The following is a 12,458-nucleotide window of genomic DNA, read 5'->3' as shown; positions in this document are numbered from 1 at the left end:
CTTTACACACATTTTAAAAATTCAATTCTCTTAACATCTCTATTTGATATGCTTCAGTCGTGTCTTATTCTTTGTGACCCTATGGACTGTAGCCTGCCAGGCTCCTCTGACCATGGGATTCTCCAGACAAGAATACTGGGGTAGGTTACCCTTTCCTCCTCCAAGGGGTCACCCAGGGATCGAACGTGCATTTCCTGTGGCTCCTGCATTGCAGGTGGATTCTTTACCACTTGAGCCACCCGGGAAGCTCTCAAAAAGCAATCCATCCCCTTTCGACTGTGGCAGGACTCGAACCTGCAATCTTCTGATCCGAAGTCAGATGCCTTATCCATTAGGCCACACAGCCACACATTAGCAAATTAGCTAAGCCTTTTAGGAGAGTCATGGTGACAGCTTATTCTAAATCTAACATTCTGGTTCCTTCCAGTTCACTCCAGGACTTAATACTGTAGTATGCCTGCAATGCGGGAGACCCAGTTTCGATCCCTGGGTCGGGATGATCCCCTGGAGAAGGAAGTGGCAACCCACTCCAGTATTCTTGCCTGGAGAATCCCATGGATGGAGGAGCCTGGTAGGCTATAGTCCACGGGGTCGTAAAGTGTCGGACACAATTGAGCAACTTCACTTCACTTATGCAGTAATAAAAAACAAATGTAATGGTGGACTATAAAGTCTATAAGTATCTACTATATTTTTTTATATTTGTGACTGTGGAAAAACACACATAACAGGGGATTTCTTGGCGATCCAGTGGTTAGGACACTGTGCTTCCATTGTAGGGGGCACAGATCGATCCCTGGTCAGGAAACTAAGATACCACATGCCTCTCAGCTCAGCAAAAAAAAAAAAAAAAAAAAAAAAACCAAAAACACCACACATGCACACAACATAAAATTTACCATCTTATCTACTTTTTTAAACCTTTTACGTTCAGTAGTGTTAAGTACATTCACACTGTTGTACAATCCTCTCCAGACCTCTTACAGCCATTCTTGTATATATTATCTGAGGCACAAGGGCAGGATTTTTCTCTAGGGCATGTCCTTGGGTGGAATCACATGGGTTTGCATATGTCCGACTTTATCAGTTAAGGTCAGGCTCTTTTTCAAAATGTTTGCATCAATTTATACTCCCTTGGCATTAACTTTTGTTTTAAGTATTACATTCAAATGTTAAATTTTAAGTTCCAACTCAAAAAGATCAAAAAGACAACACAATGAAAAGAATCTCTGTCGCCTAATCATCTTATTGTCTCCCCACAGATAATCAAAATTACCAGTTTCTGGTGATCACCGCTCCAGAAATACGTTTTTGCATATATTTCCCCCTTTTACAACAACTTGTAGTATTCTATACATACTTCTCTGAAGCTTGTTTGTTTCTCTTAACAAACATTATAGGCAATATAATTTGGTGGTCTCTGGAGCAGATTGCATGGATTCATATTCAGCTTCAAGCTAAACTCATGGTGATTTTGATTAGGCCATTTAATCTCTCTGTGTCTTATATTACTTATCTGTAAAATGTGGAACAAATCCTAACTTATAATGTCTTTATGAGAATTAAATTAGTTAATATATGTAGAGCATTTAGAATCCTGCCTATTAGAACTGTAACTATTGTCAGCATAATCATATCAATGCTTTCTCATTCTTTTTTATGGCTGTCTTATAGTCCATTATATATATGTATCAATTTATTTTAATCATAACTGATGAACATTTAAGTTGTTCAGGTATGCTTATAGCACAGCAATAAATATCATTTCCCACTCACATAGGTGAGTATATCTAAAAGATAAAGTTCTAGAATGGAACTACTGGGTCAAAGGTATTTAGTGCAGCTATCATTTTAACAGATATTGACAAGCTTTCCTTCATGAATACACCACACACTCTCGTATATATTAACTTAAAGGGATATAAAAAATTTAGACTAGAAGAACCCTAGGTAAAGCTACTTTACTGTTCAGATGAGCCATTGATCCCAAGAGAGAGGAAGTGACTGGCATAGGTTTAGTGGTGGAAATAGCACCAAAACCCTCGCAGGAGTCTGGACTTAAGAGTCCTAAAACACTTTAAAGTTGTTGTTCAGTCGCTGTTTTTAGTCGCTCAGTCATGTCCGACCAAGTCCTCGTTAACATTTCATTATGTTGATGCTGCAGTTTGCTTACATAATGGTAGTAACTTAATATCTAATTTCTCAATATTCGTTCCGATTTTTCTCCTGGGCTATTTTTCTACCCTGGATAGATCATGTGCGCTACCAAGTGACCCTTGGACTAATCTGACCGGCTTGAGGTTGACCAAGTGACCGATCTGCCCTCGTCTTTGAAAATGCTGGACTTGGTAAACTCTCTCTAGGGAATCAGAGTTCCGCCAGCCACTCCTAAGAGATCATTTAAATTACATCAAGGAAAATGAACCAAAGCATTTGCTCAGTAATCTTGCCGAGACCAATTTCGCAAGCTGGTGGTTGATTTGTAGTATATCTTTTAGACCAAAGGAAACCCGCCCCTTAGCGGCGAAGCCATCATTGGCTGGTACGGCTGTCAATCACCAGCAAGATAAATACGGAGAGGCCGGCGTCCCTTTCCTCGGGACATCCTGGAGCGCGTGGTGTGGCGGCGGTTGTGCTCCGCGAGTCGTGCCAGAGAGAGTCTGCGGTAATGTCGTTACGCCTTACTAACTGGAGTGGAAAATAAAAGGGCCCTCTCCTCCTCCATCCTCTTTTCTCCCTCCCTGCCGGGCAGGCGTAATGGCGGAAGTCGCGGCGACTGGCGCCGGCGGAGAGGCTATGGCGGCAGTGGCGGCGGGGGAAGGCTCCTCGGGCCCGGTGGGCTTGCCTCTAGGCCGGGGCTTCTCGAGCTACCGGCCCTTCGAGCCCCAGGCGTTGGGTCTCAGCCCGAGCTGGCGGCTCACCGGCTTCTCTGGCATGAAGGGCTGAGGCTGTAAGGTCCCCCAGGAGACGCTGCTCAAACTCCTGGCGGGACTGACGCGACCGGAGGTGCTGCCCGCGCCGGGCCGGGGCCTGGTCGGAGGCCTTGAAGAGACGGCCCAGGAAGCCGGTCTGCCGGTGAGGGCGGAACCCAGCCCTCCCTTCCCCAGCCTGGGCATTGGGATGGACTCCTGCGTCATACCCCTGAGACACGGGGGCCTGTCCTTGGTGCAGACCACCGACTTCTTTTACCCCCTGGTGGAAGATCCCTATATGATGGGGCGCATCGCATGTGCCAACGTGCTGAGTGACCTCTACGCGATGGGCATTACTGAGTGTGATAACATGTTGATGCTACTCAGCGTCAGCCAGAGTATGCCTGAGGAGGAGCGAGAAAAGATAACACCACTCATGATCAAAGGCTTTCGGGATGCTGCCGAGGAAGGAGGGACTGCAGTGACTGGTGGGCAAACGGTGGTAAATCCTTGGATTATCATAGGTGGAGTTGCCACTGTAGTATGTCAACCAAATGAATTCATCTTGCCTGACAGCGCCGTTGTTGGGGATGTGCTCGTGTTAACTAAACCCTTAGGAACCCAGGTTGCCGTCAATGCCCACCAATGGCTGGATAATCCTGAACGATGGAATAAGATAAAGATGGTGGTCTCCAGAGAAGAGGTAGAGCTGGGTTATCAGGAAGCCATGTTCAACATGGCTACCCTCAATAGAATTGCTGCCGGGCTGATGCACACGTTTAATGCCCACGCAGCCACAGATATCACCGGCTTTGGCATTCTGGGTCACTCTCAGAACCTTGCAAAACAACAAAGAAATGAGGTCTCGTTTGTCATTCATAATCTGCCCATCATTGCCAAGATGGCTGCCATCAGCAAGGCCAGCGGGCGCTTCGGTCTCCTGCAAGGAACCTCAGCAGAAACTTCTGGGGGGCTACTGATTTGTCTGCCAAGAGAACAAGCAGCTCGCTTTTGTTCAGAAATCAAATCTTCAAAGTATGGAGAGGGTCATCAAGCCTGGATCGTCGGTATTGTGGAAAAAGGAAACCGGACAGCCCGGATCATTGACAAGCCTCGCGTTATTGAGGTCCTACCTCGTGGGGCCACTGCTACTCTTGCTCCTGAGAACTCCAGTGCCTCCTCTGAGCCTAGCTTGTGAGATGGAACAGCAGAAGTTGTTCGAACTGTACAGCCTTTGTACACAAGCATGGAGCAATCACTAGAGTTTATTTTAGGAAGAAATTTCCAAAGAAGGCTACCTGCATAGTAGTTCAGCTGCTCTTCCTAGGTAATTTGAATCAGCCCATCAAAAGCTGCACATTCCGAGGCCAGAAGTAACATTTTGGACTTCCGGGGGGTCGAGGGTATATATTTGGTCATCTCTTGAGTGGAAAAAGCAGAAAACCCCCTGTTTCCTCTTTCCAAGAGCAAGAGGAGATTACTCAGGTTTGAGGTATTTTTCTTGGCACGGGGTTAATTGATTTCTGCACAGGGAGTGAGACTATTTACTAAAATTACACCAAAAATGCAAAATGAAAAAGACTTAGATCAGAAACAAATAAGTTTGGACCAATACTGTTGATAAATTGAAATTGTTATGAGAGATTTAAATGCAATGTCAAATTCTTATTAGATTACTCTGAAACACTGGCTCTTTCCTACTCCGGACAAGAATTGAGCAGCTTGTCCAGTGACTGGGAAAGGAGGACCTCCAACCACCTTACTTGGTCTCTGTTAATGATGTCTCTCTCTAAACCCCTTTAAGGACTGGGAGAGGCAGACCAAACCCCAGAGCCCAGGTCTTGGTGGACATTAAGATGTTAAATCTTGTGTTGAAAATTCCTGGTGATTTCATCAATAAAGCCATTTCTAGTGAAATAGTTTTGTTGAAAATTCTTCTGGCGAATGTATCTTTGGAATTATTCATCTTTTACAGTTTTATAAAATGAACCAACATAACATTTGGTGTTGACAGCAAAGGATCATAACAGTCATAAATCCCAAGGCCTAGAGGGTGGGAGAGGAAATGGCAAAGGAAAGGTGTCAGCTGTTCTTGGAAGGTGGAAGGTGGGTGTAAGAGGGGTAATTGACTTAGAACAGAGGAGGCCAAAGTATAAATGCCTTCAGAAGGACTTTTCTGGTGGTCCAATAGTTAGATTCCAAACTTCCGCTGCAGGGGGCATGGGTTCCATCCCTGGTTGGGGAACTTAGACCCCACATGCTGTGAGGTGTTCGGTTCAATTGCTCAGTCGTGTCTGACTCTGCAACTCCATGGACTGCAGCATGCCAGGCTTCAGAGCTTGCTCAAACTCCTGTCCATCGAGTCGGTGGTGCCATCTAACCATCTCATCCTCTGTCATCCCCTTCTCCCGCCTTCAGTCTTTCCCAGCATCAGGGTCTTTTCCAATGAATCAGTTCATATCAGGTGGCCAAAGTATTGGACCTTCAGTTTCAGCATCAGTCCTTCCAATGAATATTCAGCACTCATTTCCTTTAGGATTGATTGGTTTGATCTCCTTGCAGTCCAAGGGACTCAACAGTCTTCTCCAACACCACAGTTCAAAAGTTGCAAGGTGTGGCCCCCCTAAAAAAATGCCTTCAGAGTTGGGGATAGGTTCCAAATACACCAAGGAAGATGGGGTCAAAGATACTGGTTAAAAGTTTATGCATAGGGTAATTAATCTTCACAGTTTTCAAACTTCTCCCCGCACCGTGTCATACAGCCACATGACTGCCTCTCACCTCTGTAGGTAAAGGACAGTTTGGTCTCTGGAAAATGTGAATTTAAAAAATACTATAAAAAGGCAATCAGCAGAGCAGAGGACAGGGAGCCTCACCAAAAGCAAGAGTAAAGACAAAAACGAGATTGTCCAGCCCTCTCTCTCAGCTTCGGTATTAGAAACACTGGGAAGCTTATATTGCCCCTGCCTGGCACAGGTGGAAGGTACTTCTCTGGAGAAAATAAATCTGCCCAGGGGAGAAAAACCTATAAATACAAACATTTAGGGAGCCCCCAGTGAAAATCCCTGTACTAGGAAGCCTCCCAGTTGGAAAGCTTCACTTACAAACATTCTTTTTAATGCCTCATTGTCAAATAGGAGCAGTAAAGGATCACCAGACATTTGAGGCAAGTTCCAACTGGAAAGAAGTCAAAGCAAACAAACAAACAAAAAAGACTTAAAAAAAAAAAGACTATACAGGGAGCAAAAGAAAAAAAAGGAATAAAAGAAGAAAAAGCAGCCATTGAAAGATAAGAGAGCAAAGCACTTAGAATATAAAAACACAGCTAAAAATCTTTAAATTCAGTAGTTTTTGTCATTAGCTTCCCTGGTGGCTCAGATGGTAAAGCATCTGCCTGCAATGCAGGAGACCCAGGTTCAATCCCTGGGTTGGGAAGATCTCCTGGAGAAGGAAACGGCAGCCCGCTCTAGTACTCTTGCCTGGAGAATCCCACGGACGGAGGAGCCTGGTAGGCTACACAGTCCATGGTGTCGCAAAGAGTCGGACACGACTGAGCGACTTCACTATCACTATATAAGACATAAGGGATCTTAGTTCCCTGATCAGGGATTGGAAGCTTGGAGTCTTAACCACTGGACCACCAGGGAAGTCCTCAGTAGAAGATTTAGAAGGTAAAGCTGACATTTATCAGAAAGGAGAACAAAACAAAAAGATGCACAATGAAGGGGGAAAACAGGAAAATCAGAGATGGGCCAGGAGGTTTAACAAATAAGAATTCCAGAAAGAGGTAATTAAACATATGAAAGGAAGAAAACAAAGAATTACACAAGAAAGTTTTCTGAAATTTAAAAGTTGTGTCTGTTAACATGCCTTTTGAGTTGGAGTGGTAAAAGGCCTACATTCATTTTATTATTAACTATTGTTAAAATACCACAGATTAAAAGACCATAATAAAAACAATAGCAAATGCTTATATAATACTCTTTGCCAGACACTGTTCTAAGTGCTTTTATATGTATTAACTTCTGTAAACTTCCAACAACCCTATTTTGCAAATGAAGAAACTGAGGTGCAAGGAGATTGAGAAATTTGGTCAAGGTTGCACTGGCAGTCTACTAACTAAACAGCCTGGTTCCAAAGTCCATGCTTCCAATCATGGTGAGCTCCTAAAGCTTCTGGGAGGAGAGGAGATCACAAAGGTTTGGTATCAGACTTCTCAGCAGTGAACTGGAAGCTAAAAGACAATGAGAAAGTGCTTCCAAAATTCTGAGGGTAAGTGATTTTCTCTGTGTAATTCTACAGCCACGTTGTTTTTTTTTTCCAAACAAATAGCCTAAGGATATTTTTAGATGTGCAAGGTATTGAAGTGTCCTAGCTCAGTTAGAATAAAACCTCTTCATAAAAGCCCTCTCTGACCTCAGCCAATACCAAGCAACTCTCCAACTCATCATCCTATTTATTACCTTTGGCATGTCTGCGTGCTCAGTTGCTTCAGTCATGTCCAACTCTTTGCCACCCAATGGACTGTAGCCCACCAGACTCTTTAGTCCATGGGATTCTCCCAGGAAGAATACTGGGGTGGGTTGCCATTCCTTCTTTCAGGGGGTCTTCCTGACCCAGGGATCAAAATCGTGTCTTCTGCATTGCAGGCAGGTTCTTTACTGCTGAGTCACCAGGGAAGCGCTTTCTTGGCTTCTTAGATATTTTGTTTTCTTTTTATTTGGCCATGCCGGGTCTTAGTTTGAGGTATGTGAGATCTAGTTAACCAACCAGGGATCAAACTCAGGGCCCCTGCATTTGGAGTTCGGAGTCTCATCCACTGGATTATCAGGAAAGTTCCTTCTTAGTTTACTTTTTAATTGTCCCTTTCTGCAAGTGTGTAAGCTCCAAGATGGCAGAGGACGTTCTATATCCCCACCACCTGTAACAGTGTCTGGCCCACAGTTAATGCTCAGGATATACTGAATCAATGAGAGAGTGAGTGAGACACACTGGGACTCCGGCACCCTCTGTTTTCACACTTTCCTTGCTCTTAGTGTCTCCTAGTGGTGGAAGTTGGTACCACCAATCTCTCAAGACAAGGCTTTGGATAAGAAATTTGGGCCTTGGTTCTGCTTACCAATGAACACAACTCTCTAACTGGTTTATTTTCTTGCTTGGGCTGGACAGTAGAAAAGGGCAGGAAAACGATCAGATGCTTCCCTGGCCTGGGTCCTCTTAGTTAACCTAGGAAGGGTTAGGGGGTTGGAAGCAAGGTAGGCATCCAACTATTCCTTGAAGAGGGCCTGGGCAGCAAAGTGGAAGTAGCAGGTAATGGGAGGTGACAGGCCTGAGGTGGAAATCAGAACAGAATCACAGGTATAAACAAAGGTGTAACAAAGGTGAAGGAGGATGTCCCTGGTGGTCCAGTGGTTAAGAATCCTCCTGCCAATGCAGGGGACACGGGTTCGATCCCTGGTCTGGGAAGATTTCACATGCCACAGGGCAACTAAGCCCATGGGACACAACTACTGAGCCTGCATACCCTAGAGCCCGTGCTCCACAACTAGAGAAACCACAGCAATGAGAAGCCCGCACCCTGCAACTGGAGAATAGCCCCTGATCACTGCAACTGGAGAAAGCCTGAGGGTAGCAATGAAGACCCAGCACAGCCAAAAATAAATAATAATAAAGAAAAAGCAAAAAAAGTTTTTCTTAAAAGGTGATGGAGAGAAAGAAAGAGAAAGGAAAAGGGAGCCAAAGAAAGAAAAGAAAAAGGAGAGGACATTGAAAGTAGAGAGAGAGGAAGATGAAGAGGAGGGACAGAAAGGACAGAAGGAAAGGCAGGGCCAGGCGACATACTGCAGGCGCCAGCAGATACTCAGGCACGTGTGAGCTGCCTCCTCTACTCCGTGCTGAAGAGCACTGGGGACTCTGGGGAGCTTCAGCCTTCGCCCTTCGGGATGATCTCAGATTGAGTCTCCAGACCTCTCTGGGTCTCAGTTTCCTCATTTGTAAAATAGACACAGCCATACTCACCTGTGGCAGGCAAGTCATGGAGAGGATCCCGTGAGATACCCTCCTCTAAATGTATGTATAGATCAACTCAAGTACCAGGTCCTGGGAAACAAAAGCCTGACACTGCTTTTGTTCTCCAGGAGACTGGACTGAGGGTGAATCTAGAACAGGGTCACCAGTCTCCCCCAAATTAAAGTAAGAAGTGGTAAGTGCCATGGCAATAAGAGTGAAGGAAGTACTATATAAAATCAAATTCTGTCCTTTTGGAGGAAGTTTCGGAAGGCTTCCTAGAGGAGGCTTTGAAGCAGGGCTCTACAGGATGGGTGGAATTTGGATTTGGATATGCAGAGAATGGGGATGGGCATTCCAGAATTAGGGGAGTGGGTGAGCAAAGGCAGGGAGAGTGGATTTCAGCCTGTGTGTAGGGGGATATGGCCAGACAAATAGGTTGGCGAAGGACTTTCAAGGGTCTTGGGGACTCTCTGGCCTGACAGGGCTAGGCTAGAGTTTCTGAAAAAAGCTCTGTTATGACTGGCCCTGAAAAATTTATATGTGTGCATGCTCAATCACTCAGTTGTATCTGACTCTTTGCGACCCCATGGACTATAGCCTGCCAGAATCCTCTGTCCACGAGATCCTCCAGGCAAGAATACTGGAGCAGGTTACCATTTCCCCCTTCACGGGATCTTCTTGACCCAGGGATCAAACCCACGTCTCTTGCACTGGCAGGCAGATTTTTTACCACTGCACCAACCGGGAAGCCCATTTTAATTATAGCAGCACCCTTTCTCCCATTCCCAAGTTCAAAACCAGTAAGGCCTATAGATCTACCTCCAATAAGAACAGCACTGGGAATTCCCTGGCAATCCAGTGGTTAGGACTTTCCAAGTTTTCATTGCCAAGGGCCCAGGTTCAAACCCTGGTCAGGGAACTAAGATACCACAAACTGTTTAGCAATGCAAAAAAAGAAAACAAAACTGAAGTAGATTATTGGGACCCACCCATGGACAAAATACATATTGTCCTGGTCCTCCTAGCACACTATGAAGTGTCCTTGGAGGCCACCTAGGCCAGATCCCCATTATATAGATAGGGAAATCAAGGCTCAGAGAAGAGAAACAGTCTTCCCAAGGGCATTGGCAGGTAGGTTCCCAATCAATCACCTGAGTCCTAGTTTCCCATCGCTCTCTGTTGTCTCTGGGACCTCTGACTGGCCCAGGTTCCGCTACCCGGACACCACCTTCGCAGTTTACAGGCCTTTGCTGCTTTGTTCTCCGGCTGCTGCAGCCACTTCCACTCCAAGTTTTCCCAAAGAGCCTTACTGAGACCAGTTGCACCTGTTTGGCTCTAGTGGGGAAGGTGGCCAAACTCTTGAGTGGTACAAGGGTGTATGTGTGCCTGTTTCAGCAAAAACAAAGTTCCATCCACTCTGTCATTAAACATTTATTAGCCGGCAATGGAGAAACACCTTTGTATGTTTGTTTTAGGTGCGCTGCCCAGCACGCAGTATCTTAATTTCCTGACCAGGGGTGAACCCAGGCCCCCTGCAGTGGAAGCAGAGTCTTAACCACTGGACTGCTAGAGAAGTCCCGGTTGGTCTCTAGAAGATGATGTCGTGGGAGCAAAGAACTTGGATGTCCCTGCAGGATGCTTTGGAAGAGCTTTATAGCTCTGCCAGGGAACCTCCTGGTGGAGGGGGTTGGGCAGAGGCAGTCTCAGTGAGAGTGCCTCCTCCTTCAGATCAGTCTCCAAGGACCGTTTGACCTGTGAACTCTAGAAATCCTGAAAACCTGACTCTTAAAAAATCTGCGATGATGCAGAGGACTCCCAAGAAAGTTGCTCTCCAAGTGGTATTTTATATTCCAGTAAGAGTTTGTCTTCAGGCTAGAGAAGCTGGGCTTCCTAGGTGGCACTAGTGGTAAAGAATCCGCCTGCTAGTGGAGGAGACACAAGAGATGAGGGTTCGACCTTTGCCATCAGGGAAGATCCCCTGCTGTAGGAAATTGCAGTCCACTCTATTATTCTTGCCTGGAGAATTCCATGGGCAGAGGAGCCTGGCAGGCTACAGTCCATGGGGCAGCAAAGTCAGACGTAGCTGAGCACACACACAACTGGAGAAGCTTAGTAAACACCAAGGAAGGTGCTAGGGGTGGTACTTGGCTCCAGAAACTTTTAGTACCCAGATCCATAAGGCAGCTCAATGCTCCAAACTTCAGACCTGTATATCCACCTACCTGCTGGACATTGCCTGGATGTTTTGCCTAGATCTCAGACTCAACCTGTCCCAAACTAAATTCAGTATCTTCCCTCCTACCGCCACTTCCAGATCTTCTATGTCCTCATTTCAGCAAATGACAAAACCATTCATCTATTTACTCAAGCCAGAAACCTAGGAGTTACCCAGGACACCCTCATATCTCCGACCTCCCATATCTAAATTCCATGTTGCCTAATCCAGTAGCAAATTCTGTGCTCTCACTTTACCCAGCTGCTCAGCCGCATCAGATGTCCACTCATTCTGGAATACTTTCCTCTCTTGGGGTCCATAACTTCATACTCTGTCAATTTTCCTCCTACCTCACCTTCTCTTCTCTTGTTATTGAGTTGCTCAGTCATGTCTGACTCTGCAGCCCCATGGACTGTAGCCTGCCAGGCTCCTCTGTCCATGGGGTTTCCCAGGCAAGAATACTGGAGTGGGTTGCCATTTTCTCTTCCAGGAGATCTTCCCGACCCTGGGATCGATCCTCCTCTCTCTCACGTTGGCAAGCAGATTCTTTACCAATGAGCCACAAGGGAAGCCCTTTTCCTCTCTTCTGCTCAACTGCTAAATGTCAGAGTACCCCAAATCTTAGTCTTGCCTACCTAGATTCTTGTACTAGTTATTCTCGAATTCCCAAACTGTAGTGTTTAAATGACAGACTACCAAATCTGAATTTTCAGCCCTCATCTTGCCTCTAACCCTCAGGCTCATAAATCCACCTGCCAACTTGATGTGGGTCTTCACTTGCTTTGTCCTAAACCACACTTCTGATGCCTCTTGTGTTCAATCCTGCATCTCATCTTCCTCATCCCAGTATTAGTCACCATCCATCCACCAAGCTGCTCAGCACTCAAAACCTGTAAGCCATGCTTGATTCTACCCTTTCTCCCATCTCACTAGTTCAAAACCAACAAAACCTACAGGTCTATCTCCAAGATAAGCATCTATTTTTTTTCGTCTTCACCTGCCATCAGCCCAGGCCAATTCATCAACATCTCTTGCTAGAAAACTGGAGTAACGCATCTCCCTGCTTCTTACTCTTGCCCTCCTCTGGTTCATTCCCTTTGAAACTATTTGTTTATTTATTTTTGGCTGCACTGAATCTTTGCGAGGGCTTTCTCTAGTTGTGGTGAGTGGGGGCTACCCCCTAGTTGCCATATGAGAGCTTCTCACTGCAGTGGCTTCTCTTGTTGTGGGGCATGGGCTCTAGGCCATGTGGGCTTCAACAGTTGCAGCACAGGCTCAGTAGTCATGGTGCACTGGCTTAGTTGTTACCTGACATGTGGAAT

At 45.7% G+C, this 12,458-nt stretch overlaps 1 protein-coding gene and 2 non-coding genes across 3 annotated transcripts; 2 read left to right on the top strand and 1 right to left on the bottom strand.

The window, feature by feature from the left end:
• Window positions 1–273: 273 nt before the first annotated feature.
• On the bottom strand, window positions 274–346 carry TRNAR-UCG (transfer RNA arginine (anticodon UCG)). Its single transcript has one exon. It is a non-coding gene; the product is annotated as a tRNA-Arg (tRNA).
• Window positions 347–2,598: 2,252 nt separating this feature from the next.
• On the top strand, window positions 2,599–4,829 carry SEPHS2 (selenophosphate synthetase 2). Its single transcript, XM_004020905.5, has one exon. It carries the CDS (start codon window positions 2,758–2,760, stop codon window positions 4,108–4,110), a length of 1,353 nt encoding a protein of 450 aa, XP_004020954.4. The 5' UTR covers window positions 2,599–2,757; the 3' UTR covers window positions 4,111–4,829.
• A 1,446-nt stretch (window positions 4,830–6,275) lies between these two features.
• TRNAC-GCA (transfer RNA cysteine (anticodon GCA)) lies at window positions 6,276–6,347 on the top strand. Its single transcript has one exon. It is a non-coding gene; the product is annotated as a tRNA-Cys (tRNA).
• Window positions 6,348–12,458: the final 6,111 nt, after the last annotated feature.

Source organism: Ovis aries, chromosome 24 (genome assembly GCF_016772045.2).
Source record: "Ovis aries strain OAR_USU_Benz2616 breed Rambouillet chromosome 24, ARS-UI_Ramb_v3.0, whole genome shotgun sequence".
Taxonomy (NCBI): Eukaryota; Metazoa; Chordata; class Mammalia; order Artiodactyla; family Bovidae; genus Ovis; species Ovis aries.
The sequence above is the reverse complement of the archived record's forward strand: the minus strand, read 5'-3'. Positions and strand labels throughout refer to the sequence as shown.